The following is a 15,541-nucleotide window of genomic DNA, read 5'->3' as shown; positions in this document are numbered from 1 at the left end:
CACCAGATACTCATTGGAGGCTGTGTCGACCTAGGAGAGGCCCAGGACCGGTTCAGATACTCGTCACTGGTGTTACCACTCGCTACTCCCACCACCGAGACCCACTCCATCTCTCTCACGCACACAAAGACGAAGATTCCCCTGTGTAGCCTTAACAGACTATTTGGCGAAGTGCTGTTTGCAACCCAGATTAAGGCGGGCACGGCACACGAAGGGGTGGTAGGCCAGCAGCTTCGTCTGCCCGGTGCAGGTACGAATTTAAGGCTGAGTCGACCTATGGGAGACCCAGAACCGGTTCAGGTATTCGCTGCTGGCCATGAGCAGGAATCGAACTCGGACCGCCGGGTTCGTAGCGCAGTGCGCCAACCCGACCACACAGACACCAAGCGACCCCGTGCCCCACACGGCTGTCGCTCACTGCCCATCTCTCAGCCCCCGTCGCCAGCCGCTGCTGCCACTCGCGCGCGTTGCTTAAGAAGGACGTTCATCTTGCTGGAGCATCGTCATCATCATCTTCATCAGCCATGAACAATCCACTGCTGGCTGAAGGCCTAACCAAGCAGTGGCCATCTCTGACGGCCTCACGATGCGGCAATCCACCCGCACACGAGATTATTTCATCGCTCCATCTCCGCAGAACGTACGCACTCCGGTTCGACCACCGGGCAGTTCGCGACGTATCCTGCTCAATCTCACTGTTTTTGTTTTTAAAACAGCCACGATGCTGTATTTCATTTGCGCAGTCCATATATTCCTCTTCCTGCCTCTGCAACCGCTCATAAACCATATTCGCAATCACCACTGCGTTGGTGCATAGTGAGACGGCGCGCAAACCGGTCGCATCTCTCGCTCGACGTAGGCGCGCGCAAAGTGCCCGAGTGCCGCACAACTTCATCGCGGCGCATTCTGCGTCAACGTGGATATGGAACGTAGCCCGCCGCTCCGCTCTGTTCCAATCCCATTCCAAATAGAAAATTCCACTCCGTGCATTGCGAGCCACTGCGCACCCGGCTCGGCTTGAGCCGCGAGGTTAGTGGGGCGGGGGACGGGCGATGAGATCCTGGGACTCTGGGAGAGAGGGAGTCTAGGCGGAGGGGAGGGGTGGGTGGGGGTGCTTATTCCCAGGGCCGCCGCTTTGGTCGTCGCGATGGACGCTGCGGGGTGCCATGGTCGAGGACTCTCCGTCGGTGACTCCTCAGTCCCCGCGAGAAGCGTAGGGGACGAGACGCGACGCGCGGTTGAGTCAGTGGCGCTGTCCCGGTGAGTGTTGGGAGGGGGTGGGGGACGGTGTCACTCTCCCGCCGTGTAGTATCACGGCATCGCGCCGTGCTGTTCTATTGACGTGGTGTCGGGATCAAGCATGCGGTTGGTAGTGGTCACTGAGCGCTCAGGGTTCACGACCTCTGGTTGAAGGACAATGATGGCACCAGGCAATTTCACCGGCAGTAGTGACCGTATCATTTTGTATTGTTTTCTAACAAAACGCCATCGCTCTCTGTCAATGCCGACCACGTTACCGTAACTGCTCACCGTGAATTCGTTGCCCCAGAAGATTGGGTATTGGCCTATGGGGGGGAGCTCGTGAAATCTCGCGCGAACTATGCTCGCGCCTTGGATCAGAGCCACCCGCTTGTCTGGAGCTCCTGCCAGTGGACTTTCCTTCGGAAGCTGTTGCAGGTATAAACATCGTGTCGGCTCATAAATCTCCATCAGCGCGGGCGCCGCTCGCTCACAGGTCGCGCTGGCAGTCCGCTGAAAGAGATCACCACTTTCCGTGCGTGAGCATCCATCACACACCGCGGAGACGATCACAAATCCACTACCACCCCGAAAAAAAGGCTCTTTGATTTATCTAAGCGTTAGTTCAACTTTCGTGCTGGTTAAACTTGCGCGCGTGTTCGCCTGTTCTTCTCCAGAGTCTTCAGGAGACGCTCCTGGTGATCGTGGCTTGTGCCGGACATCCAATTTGAGTTAAAACCGCGTCTGCGCATTAAACGGCGGCATACAAATTACCCACACCGCCTTGTGTTGTTGTGCTCATCACCTTTGATTTTCATTTCACGTGACTTAATTTGTTACCATCTACGACTGTGTATTGTCAACTATTACGTGTCCCCCTTCAGTGGGTATATATATGTCACTGGTAGAGTGAGATTAAACTCATACCATCAATAAATACATTTGACCGCATGGCTCTGTTATCGCTCTCGTGCAGGTGGTAACCGCATCGTCGCCTGCACTTGTTGTGACCGCCTATTAGATCGAGAACGGATCTCAGCAAAAACAACAACAAACACCGCCATCAACAGCCCCCCCCCCCCCCCCGTTGCACGCGCACACGAGCGCGCCTCCCCCACGGGCGGACGCTATGAGCTGAGCGTTAATGACAGAGCTCAGCGCCAACGCGACACTCGTGGATTCATTTACGCGTGGCGCGGCGCATCTGAATAATAAAGCGCCCTGGGCGAGGGCGGCATGGCGCACGGCAAGAAGGCGGACGAGGCCGTAGCCCCCGGCGCCGCTGGTGGAGCCGCAGGGGGCTCCCAGGAGCTGCGCGAGCTCACGGACGAGCGCTACCGGGACCTGCGCCGACCCAAGGTGGTGCGCTTCTACCGCAATGGGGACCGCTACTTCCGAGCGCGCACGCTGCACATCACCCCGCACCGCTACGTGAGCTGGCCCGAGCTGTTGGCGGACCTGTCCCGCGCCGTGCCGCTGCCCTACGGGGTGCGCCGCCTCTACACCCCGCTGGGGGGGTCCCCCGTGGCGGGCTCCGTGGAGGCGCTGCGAGATGGGGAGGCGTACGTGTGCGCTTCCTTCGAGCCTTTCCGAAGCGTCAAGTACGGGGCTAACGATGCCGCCGGGGACAGGCTACCCCGCTGGAGAGGTATGGCTATCACACCCCCTCCCCCATCGCATTGGTGATGGCCAGGAGTCAATCTGTCACTGGATATTTTCTGGAACGCTGCGAGGCTGGTTTTAAGTTAGGGTAATCGCGTTAAGGCACTACCACGAGGGTACAATAATATTTTTGTGAACTTGATGTTGGTATCAACAGGCTTTATATCTAAAAAAACTAAACTGGTTATAAAAAGCTGTGCATAAAATGGCTGTGATGTGTCTGAATAGTTCCCGGAATAAGTACTGTCTGTAGCCGTGACTCTACTGTGTACAGGGGCTTATTCTATGTGCAAGAGTATAAACATGTTCCATCTAAGAAGCCACACCTTTAGCGGTCATCAACTTCCTCTTATGGTCAACATAAATTAATAGTGTGATTTGTTGATTTATTATAAAAGTTTAATGCATAATTTTAGTTTATTGGCCATGTAAATAAATTGATTCCCTATGAAATTTTACTCGAGAGCGGATGGTACCAACAAATTCGATATCTCTGTCGATCCTATGGGCTATGTGCCGTCGCGTTGGGCTCTGGCCTAGATACATAAATCATTCGGTAATTGGGTGTTGATATTAACGAGTCTATGTTCAGAGATCTGTCCTGATTCAAAGATGTACAGTACTGTATCATCGTGTTCCCACCTGGTCAATATATTGATTGGAAGACGATTAAATATGTATATGAATGATACCAGGTTAATCTTTTTGCCAGATTCAGATGGCAAGAGATATGCACTGAATGGGTCCACAAGGAGCAAACCCAAAAAAAATTGATACTGGTACCCAGTAGTGGGATTTGTCTGATTTTCAGATTTATTGGCACACTCCACTAGAGGCGAATTTATTTGGTTAACTGATAATGAGGATTTTTATATTTTTAAGTGTTCAGCACGAGACTTAAAGCAACGTTAGAACATTATGCTGACTCCGGCCTTATGCGTGAAACCAATCAACGACCGGGCACTAATTTTCGGAGGTTTAAATTTCGACAATTTGGTTTAAAGGATTTTTCGAGGAATAAGCAACATCAGTAACATTTACATCGCTCACAATTGCCTATAGACTTTTATAATATCAGTTTTATTATTACGCAACAGGAACGTTGAAGTGAAAATTTTGATTTGACATTGTCGGGTGGAGGAGGATGTGTGCTACATAACACATCCTTATTTTACTCACGTGATCTGACCCAAATAGCAAATTCGGAGTCACTTTACTACCCACAGATTGTGGCGAGTATGAGCAGGGTCAGCATTGAAAGTGATGCAGATTCTCCAATCGGTGAAAATATGATGAAATTAACTCTAAACATGACAACTGCACTAATAAGTTACACAATGTCGTCCCACGCTGTTATTCATTTTCATGATATTATAGATCCGCCCAACGACATCGCACGAAACTGTGGCTCGCTGCATCTTGTGATGTTAAAGTTGTTCCAGGCTTTGGTAGAGAGGTAGTGCGTGCTTCGCTAATGTGGGCACAGAGGCAGTGTTGTGTCCACATGGACACATGGGCAATACTGTGTTAATACGGAGGGCAGTGCTGTGTTAATGGGAGCCCCGAGGCAGTGTCCTGCTAACGGGGCTACAGACGGCAAAGCCACTGCCCTTCTATGCTCCTTGGTTGGCTCGTGAAGACCCCACGCAAGGGGCCGGGTTATGATTGAGCATAATTATATTTCATAATTGGACCCCCTTTGCCAGTACCAAAATATAATAAGAGGGTTTTCCCCTTTTTTCTGGCAACAAAACAGGTGTTAAGATGTTAAAACATCAAACTGAAACCTTTTACGAGGAATCGTGTCTGCATTAACCACAATGCTTGCGGTCAGAATGCAAACAAAAAACATACTCTGATAATATATGCATTGTCCTTGAAACTGATTGGTCCACACCAGAGACAGCTTTATTTTGAGCCTCGTCTCAAACGCCTTTTGGCGTCCTCTGGTCTAACACTATTTGAGACGAGGCTCAAAATAAAGCTGTCACTGGTGTGGACCAATTAGTTTCAAGGACAATGCATATATTATCAGAGTATGTTTTTTGTTTGCATTCTGGCCACAAGCATTGTGGTTAATGCAAACATGATTCCTTGTAAAAAGGTTTCAGTTTGGTATTTTAACATCTTAACACCTGTTTTGTTGCCAGAAAAAAGGGGGGAAACCCTATTATCAGAATTCTATTGCTGGGTCAGCGTCCCGTCGACGTCATCTCCCATTCTCCCTGCTCCTCGCAATCACCACCACCCCCAGTGATCACTTCTCCTGAGGCACAATGGTGGTCAGATTCTTTGTAGTAACACCACATTGATTTGTGTTCACGTCACCGTCACACGAGGTCCTGTGCTCACGCTTCTGTGGGTCGACACCACGGGGCCACCACTGCCACTGGTGTCCATGATCTGACTGAGGTTCGGCACAGAGTCAGATATGTCTCAAATGTTGTAACCCAAGTGACAGCCATGAGCCCCTTGTACAGATGAAACTTCAGTCTCACTGCGCTTATGCTCTGAAATTAAACGATCACTTTTTTTTTCTTTTACGACTGAACTACCCGGCAAGGTGGCTCAGTAGTCGAACAAGTGGCTTGCAATCGGAAGGTTGCGAGTTTAAATCCTCTTCGGGGGTTAATTCAACCAATCATCTCTCAGGCGTTGATACAATGGTTAACACATTGTGATGGTCCAATGCATAAACTCGCTCCCGCCACAGGATAGCAGAATTTCCAACTCTGACTCAAGGCTGTACACAGAAGATGAGCACTGCCTCAACGTTCTTTTGAGCAGGAAATCACTTTGACTTGACTTTTTATAGCATGACCATAATTACACTTGTCAAAAATAATAGGCGGGAAAAATGTACACAAATTGTTTTATGGTTGTCATTTAAAGGGTAGCGTCGATTACCGTAAGGTAATTATGTAAGTCGTCGTGTTACAGTACATCGGATTTCGCATGGAGAATGTTCCATTTTAATTGAAAGGCTCTTTTCATTCGTGGCGGTGCCACAATGAGCGCGATGATAACACACTGAATAATGCAACATCTCGACATTCCGTGGTAGGCCGATCGCACAGCAGGCACCGGTGCACGGCTGATAGGCGTCTCCACGGAGCAATTGTGAGCCCGAGCATTAATTTTCAGCTCACCCCCCCCTCAGCACATCCTGGTCAGCCCAGCACGCAGCCCCAGAAGCTCATTTCACGCTCCCTTCCCAGAGGTGCCCGTCCGCGTTCTCGCGAGGGGTTTCCAATCATTTGGGTGGCCCCTTTTGTTCCCTTTAGTGCCACACGAATGGTCGCCGAGGTCTCGCTGTTTCAGGGATCGCAGCGTTGAGTGACGTCTGTATTGCGTCTCACTGCCGGGTGGCGGTGATTGATGGCGTTTTGTTTTTTGTTGTTGTCAGGGGTGGTCCAGTCGTGTGTGCTGCCTCACGTACACCTCGCTCAATTGATTATTCAGACTGATGCGATCGCTGCTGCTTTCATACGAACTGACTGCATCTCAAAGTGTGAAAAATTGCTTTAAATAAAACAGAATCGCTGTGCTCTTATTTTCAGCGGCATAATTCATCTGGTTGCGCCGAGGTTAGTTCAAATGCTTGACTAGGAATTGGAAAGCTGAGTTAAAATCCTGTTGGGGATCAACTTAGCTTCCTGGGATCATAAAATAAGTATAACTCCATGGGAACTCAACAATAGCGGTGGACATTTAGAGAAAGTGGCTTCTACTATAGAAATGTGGAATGTTGCACTCCAGACTCGGGGCTCCAAAAAGATACTGACCTTTGACTAAATAGAAAATAGATTGATACAACGGTGAGATAAACTAGAACGCGGTCAGAATTCGAATGTAAAAAATTAAGCCTACAGTCGGAGCAGATTTTTTTTTATTATCAAAGTAAGCCTTCTATGGAGACAGCAGAGCATGAAAGGTTGGTGAAAGGTTGCCATGCCCCTTTATCCCAATAGCAGATAGAGCCCTCGTGTTTCATATTTAACCAAAACATATCCCAGGGCCTTCCCATTGATGTCTGAAGAAGAAAACAAAAAACCCCACCTCTGTAAAGATTTGCTGCAACAGCAAAAAAACCCGAGAAACATCGCCAAGTGAGATGACATCGGTGCGACGGTTGTTGTCCGCGACGTCCGCGGGCGATGCTGTGTCCTGTGGCTGTTGCACGCGCAGTGCCACCACGCGGTAGCAGAGGCCCCGCGCGTCTCTGCAATCGGAGGGCCGTGCACAGGGAGGGGTTGCAAGGCTCCTGGGCCCGGCCCCTCTCGAGGCAGCCGCAGCACAAGAGCGGCCCGAGGGCCCTTGAGATCCACAGCGAGGAGACGAGGGGCCGTGTTGCCACGGAGATCCAACACAAAAATACCGGCCCCCATGGGGCTCAGCTCCTCGCTATGTCCTCAAGTCTCAAGTGTCAACCGGGCTCACCTCCCCCAATTTGTTTTATTATTTAAATGAAGGGACCAGAGCTACATATGTATTTGTAAAAAAACTGCACACTTCCGTCTTCACGCAATTTATTAGGAACTTAAACTACATTTCACATGAAAAGTATACCGTTGAGCTAACAATACTAACGCTAGCCTTGTGCCTAAAGTTTGGCTTAAGGAGAAAGTTTCTAATTGACGACAAAAGTCAAGAGAAGCCCAAGATGTTGGCAAGGTGCGCAGTTGGAATGGGCCATTGCTGGCGAGTGAATTGCTTGAGGCTCCTCCCACCAACTCTTGCCAGAGGGGAGACAAGAGGGGGAGGTGGTGGCGTGTCGTGTCGTGGGGTTCTTGACTCGCTAGTCAGGCGCCCAAGGCACAATGATCCCTCACGGACATCGAGGAGGCAGCGCCGAGGCGATAGCGGCGACGCCACGAAGGGCGGGAGCGATGTGACGGGCGCCAGTGCCGTCTCCTTGGGCGCCTCTACCCGAGCCCTGCTCGGAGGAGGACCTCCCTGGGTTGTGATCGCAGGAACGGTCGCTGCATCGAGCTGAGCGATGCCCAGCTTGAATGACTCTTGTCCCTGTGAGCCGGTGCTGAAGAAGTACATCTGGGGGAAGAGGAGTAAGTACTTTCTTTGAGTTTTGAGCAGCATTTTTGCACTTATGGATTATATTAAAACCTCAACATGTTTTTATATCACTTCTCTGTAGCTTATTGCGTTTGTGCTGTAATGATCTCCCATGGATTTTCGACTTGTGCTGCGTATATTTTGGCACGCTGTCTGATGTTTTGCTCCACGTGCTGGGAGTGAGTTACGTACAAATTTATGTGCATATTATTTGTTGCAATGCCATAGGGCTCAATTAAATCTGGTTTCAGCAGTAACGTCATTTTAAACTATTTAAATGTGTTTGTTTATGCTTTAATATTTTATGCATTCAGGAGCGGCTCAGCTGGGTCCAAATGCGCTTTTCTAGGAGTGTCCTGATTGAGATATTTATTTTTGAGATATATTTTTTTTTCTTGGAGAGTGTATGTGGATCAAGGCCGTAATTATAATATCTTTTCAAATATGCTCAAAATGTCCCCCCCCCAATATATTGCTATAAAATAGATTTGGTCCCCCCCAATGTTGACTCCATGGCTACGGCCTTGATGTGGATACAATTATAAAATACAATTCTAATGTGCAAGCTGTTTTGTAAAATTGCATTGACGATATCGGACATTTCCGTCACTATTGTTTTCAAATATACGAACATGCGAGGGATGTGCTCTGGATTTTGGATCACTCCCCAAAATCCAAAAATCTGGCCAAGATGCGAAACTTTGAACGACTCGGATTTTTTTTGTTTCGGAATGATCCAGAAACCGGAAGTGACACCACTGACCTGTCATGGGGCATCTGGTGACATCCGTGAAAAAGAGCGTTTTCGCTCATCGGATTTCTCCAGTATAAATATTATGATTTTGACATCAGTGTTGTCAGCACGAAGATATTTTTCATGAGTACATGATGTAAACTATCCGAAAAAGTTCCGAAATGACCTTAAAAATTTTAATGATAATTTTTTTGTAAATATGAAACATATCTCGAATATACACAGATTCACTTCAAATTGCACCTGTGATATTCCTTTGGCTGGTGGTGTATGCGTTATACACAACGATGTGAAGACAATGATCAAAATGTGCGCATGGGTAGCTGTGTTTCATGGTTGTTGATGGGCTAGTTTTATCCAAAAATAAATAGGTTTTGAGCTATAACTGCAACATGTGGGGCGTCAACAGTATGGGATTCATCATCATTATCAGACACGGTCAATCCACTGCTGGATGAAGGCCTCCCCAATCCGCCACCACATGGAATTTTTAGTTTGTTAAATATATTTGCAGAAAATGTATTTGTTGAACACCAAAATGCCACCAGCAAACAGTGACACAATTGATATTGAGGTTCGCTGATGCATGCAGACACGCTGCAATTTGTGTATACATTGTTCGTCAAGCCCACAATGGCATCGCTGAATGGATGACTTATCTGGTCCTTTCCATGAAGGCGGTGGGATGTAAAGCACTGCTCGCTCTGTAAACAAGCTCTGTGTGCGCGCTCGTGGACGTGGGGAGCGATGCGGTGCTGTAGTGATTCTCACACCGCAACACGATCCCTGCGAAACAATTGCGATTCCTGGCCATGCACACCGGGGGCAAGTTGTATCTGTATCCGTCTTGGGCCCTGCCCACCTCAAGTCGACTCGGCCTTCAATGAGTATCTGGGGTAGCAGGGTGAACCTCAGCACTTGGGAAGACAAAGGCGGCATAGGGATGGCGCTGGCCCCTCTACTCTCTCATGCGTCATGCCAGCCTTAAATGGTGCATGCTAACAGCACCTGCCCAAACAGTCTTTAAAACAGAAACAAAGGGTCTTTGTTTTCGGTGAGACCGACTCGTGGTGGGGGGGGGGGTATGTGTGCGTGGGGTATTCCGTGCTGTGCAAAACTGAGAAAGGGAAGGTGGCGGGGAGTGGGCAGTCGATGACAAAGATGAGCGCCGGCGTGCTCGCCGGGATGAAACTTCCTGGCGAACGTCTCGGCGTCACCACGGTAACACTGGCTTTATTGGGCTCGTCGAGAGTGACAGATCGGCCGGGCACCTCCTTGCCGCGACGCCACTTGGGGCGCTCCGTAAACGGTGCGCATAAAGGGACGAGAAAAAAGCCATCCTTAATTTGCTCGCTTACAAAACGAGCCAACAAAAGATGCCGTGCTGAGGCCGACGGCTGAATTTAGAGTGACGCGCTTCTTTAAAAGAAACCTTTCAAATCCTGCTGTGGTTCCGATTCACCCGTTGCGTGAGCTTTGTTTGTGCAAGTGTCCCAGAAAAAAAATGTATGTGATTTAAGTTTTTTTCATGGCACGTCTGCTCAGCACGTTCAAGTGCATCACTGCCCCAGTTTAAAAGACTTAATTTAACTCTGTCGGACAAATACAATTTACAATTCGATGAATTCAGGAACACACCCGTATCATAATGGTGATAACGAATTTCATGATTACACTATAAAAAGGGAATAATAATAGGTGCATTGATAAAACTAAGCGAAAAAATAATATCTACTCATGACAGATTATAATTTCACCATATATTGTTCGGGGCATCGAGGAAAGTGCTCGCCCTACAAGATTCGAGCACAAAAGGTAACTGACAAAGTGCCTGTCCTTTGCAACAAAAAAAGTTATTTTTACAAAATGTCTCCTCCCTAAAGAATTGGTCCTCAACAGCTCTTGCTCAATAACAAGCGACGCGCCAAATTTGTTTCCAGTTGATCGCTTGGCTGCAGGCACCAAGGATACCATAGCCTGTAGCAACACGATTTTGAAGCGGGAGTCTTTGAAGCCGGAGCGGGAAATGTGTTTAGCACAAAGCCCCGCACGCGCCGCGGTGTGGCTGCGGCGACCGCGCAGGCACGGAGCGCCGACCCCACCGTGCGAAGAGCCCTGGGTGTTGAGTTGAAACCCAGGGATGGGCTTAGAGAACCGGTGCTCTAGACAACACGACGTTGTGTGCATTTACACTTCACACCTGCTCTTTTTATTAAGCACGCAAAGGTGACGATGTCCTGTTGGGTTTGCTTTCACAACAAAGTTGAAGTGTGTTTTTCCTACGTTTCAGTCAGACGAAGTGAGGTTTTGCCATTCTCTTTCTACTTTCACCAATAACTCGGGTGGTGTGTGGTATAATGCGCTGATGTGTCTGATAACGCAGTGGTTTGTATGACATTGTGCTGTGTTGTGCTGGTTTGACTGGTAAAACGCGCGTTTGTTCCGATAACATGCCGGTTTGCCTATAACCCATTGGTTCGTCTGATAATGCACTGATTTGTCTCGCAGGGCAGAGACACCCACTTGACGATCGGCTCAGCAGCAGCAGTGGCCTCACGGGAGACAATGGAACCGTTGGAAGCTCCGTGAAAAACGGCCTGCGCGCCACGTACCCCCCTACGGGCCGCACGGCGTTTGGTAAGACCCTACCCAGCATCGCAGGCCGGGACGAAGTAAAGGCCACCCAGTCGGACAACGGCCTCCGGCAGAGCGATAAACGAGCGCTGGCTGCTCCGGCGTCTAATGGTTTGGACAAGGGCATCCGCCAAAACTTCCTCCGCCGGCCGGAGAACTACGTGCCGGCCAGGCCCAAGGTAATCACGGTGGTGCGGGTTGGGGGGCATGGGCCGCGGAGGAGAATCACGCTGCTGCTCAATCGGCGGGCGGCGCAGAGCTTCGAGGAACTGCTGGGTGACATCTCGGAGGCGCTGGGCCTGCCCCGGTGGCGGACCAACCACGTGCGGCGCCTATACACGCTGCGCGGCCGTGAGGCCCGCTCCGTGTCGGACTTCTTCCGTGGCGACGACGTGTTCCTGGCCGCAACGCGCAAGGAGCCACCCTCATCGGAGGATCTGCAGGCCGTGCTGGAGGAGCTGTTCCCGGAGAACCCGTATACCCAGCGTGTGTCACACCGCGACGGCCTCAAGTTGCATGGGGCCGCCAAGAAGGGCCCCGACAAAGCGCTCAAGCCACTGCGCAGGGTCAATGACGGAGTCGTCCTCAAGTACGACAGCGACTTCGAAGTCGAAGCACGGAGGAAGTTAGACCCCGAATTTGCCAGGATGAAAGGGCCAGCCGCTCACAAAGTGTACGTCGAGAATTTGGAGAAGCAGCGAAACAGGTTCAAACAGAGGGAGAGGGAGGAGGCGCAGCGGTGGGAACGGGATCGGTGGCAGAGGGAGCAGCGTGAGCTGGAGCAGAAGCGACAGGCGAGGCTGAAGGATGGTGGGGCGGAGGACAGCTCGGAGGAGGCTCAGACGGAGGATGAGAGCAGAGTAGGGAAACTCTGGGACCTGGATGAGGAGTTGAAGAAACTGAAGAAAAAGAGAGATGAAAGCAAGAGGGATGAGGGGAACAAGCCAGAGAGATTACCGCAGGACAGAGATAGACGCACAGTGAGGAGTGACTCCGATGCAAACCCCAAGAAAGACAAAGACTTTGGCACAAAAGGTGATGACTCAGAGATTCCTGTGAGAAATTACTGGAACGGAGAATCGGACAAAGAAATACCTAGGCAGTATCGACACAACAACGGCAACGTCGCGTCACACAAGGGGAAGGCGAAGAACAAATTAAAGGATGGCGACGCAGACAAGAAGAGCAAGAAGTTCCCAAATCTGCCGATGCCAATCGTGAGCCTCCAGGACATCGAGAGCCGCTACGAGATCGGACGCACCATCGGCGACGGCAACTTTGCGACGGTGAAGGAGTGCCGACGGGTATCGGCGGGCGATGACTCTGCGGGCGAAGCCGAGTGGGACCTGGCCATGAAGATCATCGACAAGGCGAAGCTGGTAGGCCGCGAGGAGATGCTGCGGAGCGAGGTGGCGCTCACCACGCGGCTGGGCCAGCACCCCAACGTAGTGCGGCTCGTGGAGGCCATGGAGTCGCCCAGCGACGCCTACCTGGTGCTCGAGCGCGTACGTGGCGGGGACCTGTTCGACGCCATCACGGAGAGCGTGCGCTTCACCGAGCGCCACGCCGCCGCCATGGTGGCCGACCTGTGCCGCGCGCTGCAGTACCTGCACGCCAACAACATCGTGCACCGCGACGTCAAGCCCGAGAACCTGCTGGTGAGACCCCCCCCCCCGCTCCCTTCCGGGGCCGGCAGCGCCGGGGAGGGGGGGGGAGCTGTAGACAAGGTGTAACGCCGCACGCGGAACAAGGGGACGCTGCTGTGTGGTGTCACGGCTCGCACACTAGACTTGTGAATCCAGAAGTCACCGGCCCCACCATCGGCCTCTGGGTACACCACAGTTAGTTGATCTGCAGGTTAACTATAGTGTGGTAAAGTGCGAGTACTCCCATATCATCCCAGATGTCTGGCCAGCGTGGAAGAGGAGGCCAAGTACCCTCTAAAGAGGCTCTCTAGAGCTGTCAGCAGTGGCATGGGCTCGCAATTTGAGGGCACGTTTACCTTAAAAAAACACAAGTCAAAGATCCCCCCGCAGAGATGATATACAGACCGTTGGGAGAAGGGAGCACCTATTAAGGCTGACATGGCGCTTGCGGCGGTAGTGTGGCCAGCGCCAGGTTGGCACAATACTCCAAGTTTATTATTTTTAGGTTGTGCTATCATGAGCCACTGATGTCATCCATGGCAAGGAATTTAACTAAGGTTGCCAGGTTCATAGTGCATTGTGTGATTGATGTGCTACTGTTCCCCAAATAAAACGCACACACACTCGGTGACTTTTGAGACATCTTACAAGTACAGTATGCACAGGGGAAAGGTATTTGAAATGCACCATTTGATTACAAATCATTTAAAAGACGATCCATTCGAAAAACTATGGGGTTCACATGTTGTGGTTTCATCACGTTGTGTACTCACTGTAAACATTAAATGTATAATCTGACCACCACATCAGTTTTGGATATCCTTTCAGTGGCACAGCTTAAGCATACGAACCAACATCACATTACGAAAGCAGTAGCAAGGAGCACATTCCTTGAAACAAAAACTGTTTGGGTAATTTAAGCGACGAGCAAGCCCATTTGGACCGACGTGGTGAGATTCCTTTGAAAAGTTCTGTTGCGATGTGGTTGTTGGTTGAACCTGTTCTAGTGCTGGCTTAAAGCCTCTTCTCCTATACTCATTATTTTTCCAGGTAAGGCCCACTGAGCTGTAGAGTTATTTTTCAGAAGCGACCTGGCTATCACAAATGATCGCTCAACAAAGTGGCTTATCATATATATATTTATAGCAGCCAAATACTCTAATCGCATGTTGATTCTAAATGTGGAGGGGAAAAACCGGAGGACCCGGAGGAAAATCCACACGACCACTGGGAGACACTGCAAACTCAACAGGCGTCAGGGTCGGGATTGATCCCACGACCTCCTGTATACCAGGCGAGGGAGTTAACTTCCTATCACTGTGGCACCATCTCATGAGCTGTCTCTCCTCTCTGAAGTGTATTCAGTTACACCCCTTACCATACCATCATCTCTTCTCCCTCAGTCCTGCAGATCCCCACTCAGCCCATTCCTTTCACCCCCCCTCCCAAAATAGCCGTCCTCTCAATTCACCCCCCCCGCCCCCCACCAATATCGATACAGCACCTTGCCGTACAGATATAGACGCCTTATACATCGTCGATCAGCGGTTGGAGACAGCGGCTCACATTCAGAAGGTTGCACGTTCAAATCCAGGTTTGGGGTTGATTCGACCCACAATCATTCCGGGGTTGATACAAAAAACCAGTACCACTTTGTGGGGAAGTCAGCAACCGTCCGATTATAGACTCGCCATAGGAACATAGATTGTCCAACTGTGGGCTCAGGAATATAAACAGATGAGCACCGCCTCAATGCTCTTTCGTGCAGGAAATCACTTTGACCTTTTGGTTATTGAGAAATCCACACGGCGCATTGCCGTATTTTTAATGCGTTATCACCACGACAACGGCGTGCGAATAAAAATCTGTGGAGTTTTTTTTTTCCACACCGAAGCGTACAGCAGCTAACATTAATGTCACCTGACACAGCTAGAGATTGATGATGTATGGTGTCGTTTACTCTCAGCTATTTAGGACTGAACAGCACTCAAGAGTGTGGTCTGGCAAGCTGGAGTATATCTCGATGGGCTGAATGGGCCCTTGGTCCTGGATAATGCACTACTAATGAACAAAAACAAAAACCTTACACTCGCCAGGGCCGATGCACTAAATGGGCCGCACTACATTCTTCAGTGTCAGCCAAGCCGATGTGGAGGTTCAGGAAATCACGTGCTTGCCAGGTTTTATTTGATTATCGACATTCATCTTCACTGGTTATATTCTGAGTGAAAAGATCAGCCTTTTTTTTTATAACAAACGGCTCAAATGTAACCCCACGCTTGCTAATTGGCACCCTGGAAGTGTTTAATTAATGCTTGCTGATTAAAACATACCTTGTTACATGTAACCTTAGCGAAACAAGTCTAATTTGGTCACAGCCGTAATCAATTACCATATTACACTTGCATAAAAAAGAAAAATGGTGGGAAAAGTCTTCAAACCTCTGTTTATTAATTTACCCGAAGAAATCCTTACCGATTCTTATGACTCGCGTTGCTTGACCAATTCTTGTTTCGAGATGTTTGGCCTGCGG

At 49.9% G+C, this 15,541-nt stretch overlaps 1 protein-coding gene across 1 annotated transcript in view; it reads left to right on the top strand.

The window, feature by feature from the left end:
- The first annotated feature begins 1,126 nt into the window (after positions 1-1,126).
- LOC144932223 (serine/threonine-protein kinase DCLK3-like) overlaps positions 1,127-15,541 on the top strand; it is an 18,918-nt gene continuing 4,503 nt past the window's right edge. The window contains exons 1-3 of the mRNA XM_078856175.1: positions 1,127-1,260; positions 2,216-2,887; positions 11,237-13,020. Coding sequence (XP_078712301.1) covers positions 2,476-2,887; positions 11,237-13,020 — 2,196 coding nt within the window. The 5' untranslated portion in view covers positions 1,127-1,260; positions 2,216-2,475. The remainder of the gene's footprint in view (positions 1,261-2,215; positions 2,888-11,236; positions 13,021-15,541) is intronic.

This window comes from Lampetra fluviatilis, chromosome 1 (assembly GCF_964198595.1).
Source record: "Lampetra fluviatilis chromosome 1, kcLamFluv1.1, whole genome shotgun sequence".
Classification (NCBI taxonomy): Eukaryota; Metazoa; Chordata; class Hyperoartia; order Petromyzontiformes; family Petromyzontidae; genus Lampetra; species Lampetra fluviatilis.
This window is presented reverse-complemented; position numbering and strand designations above follow the sequence as displayed.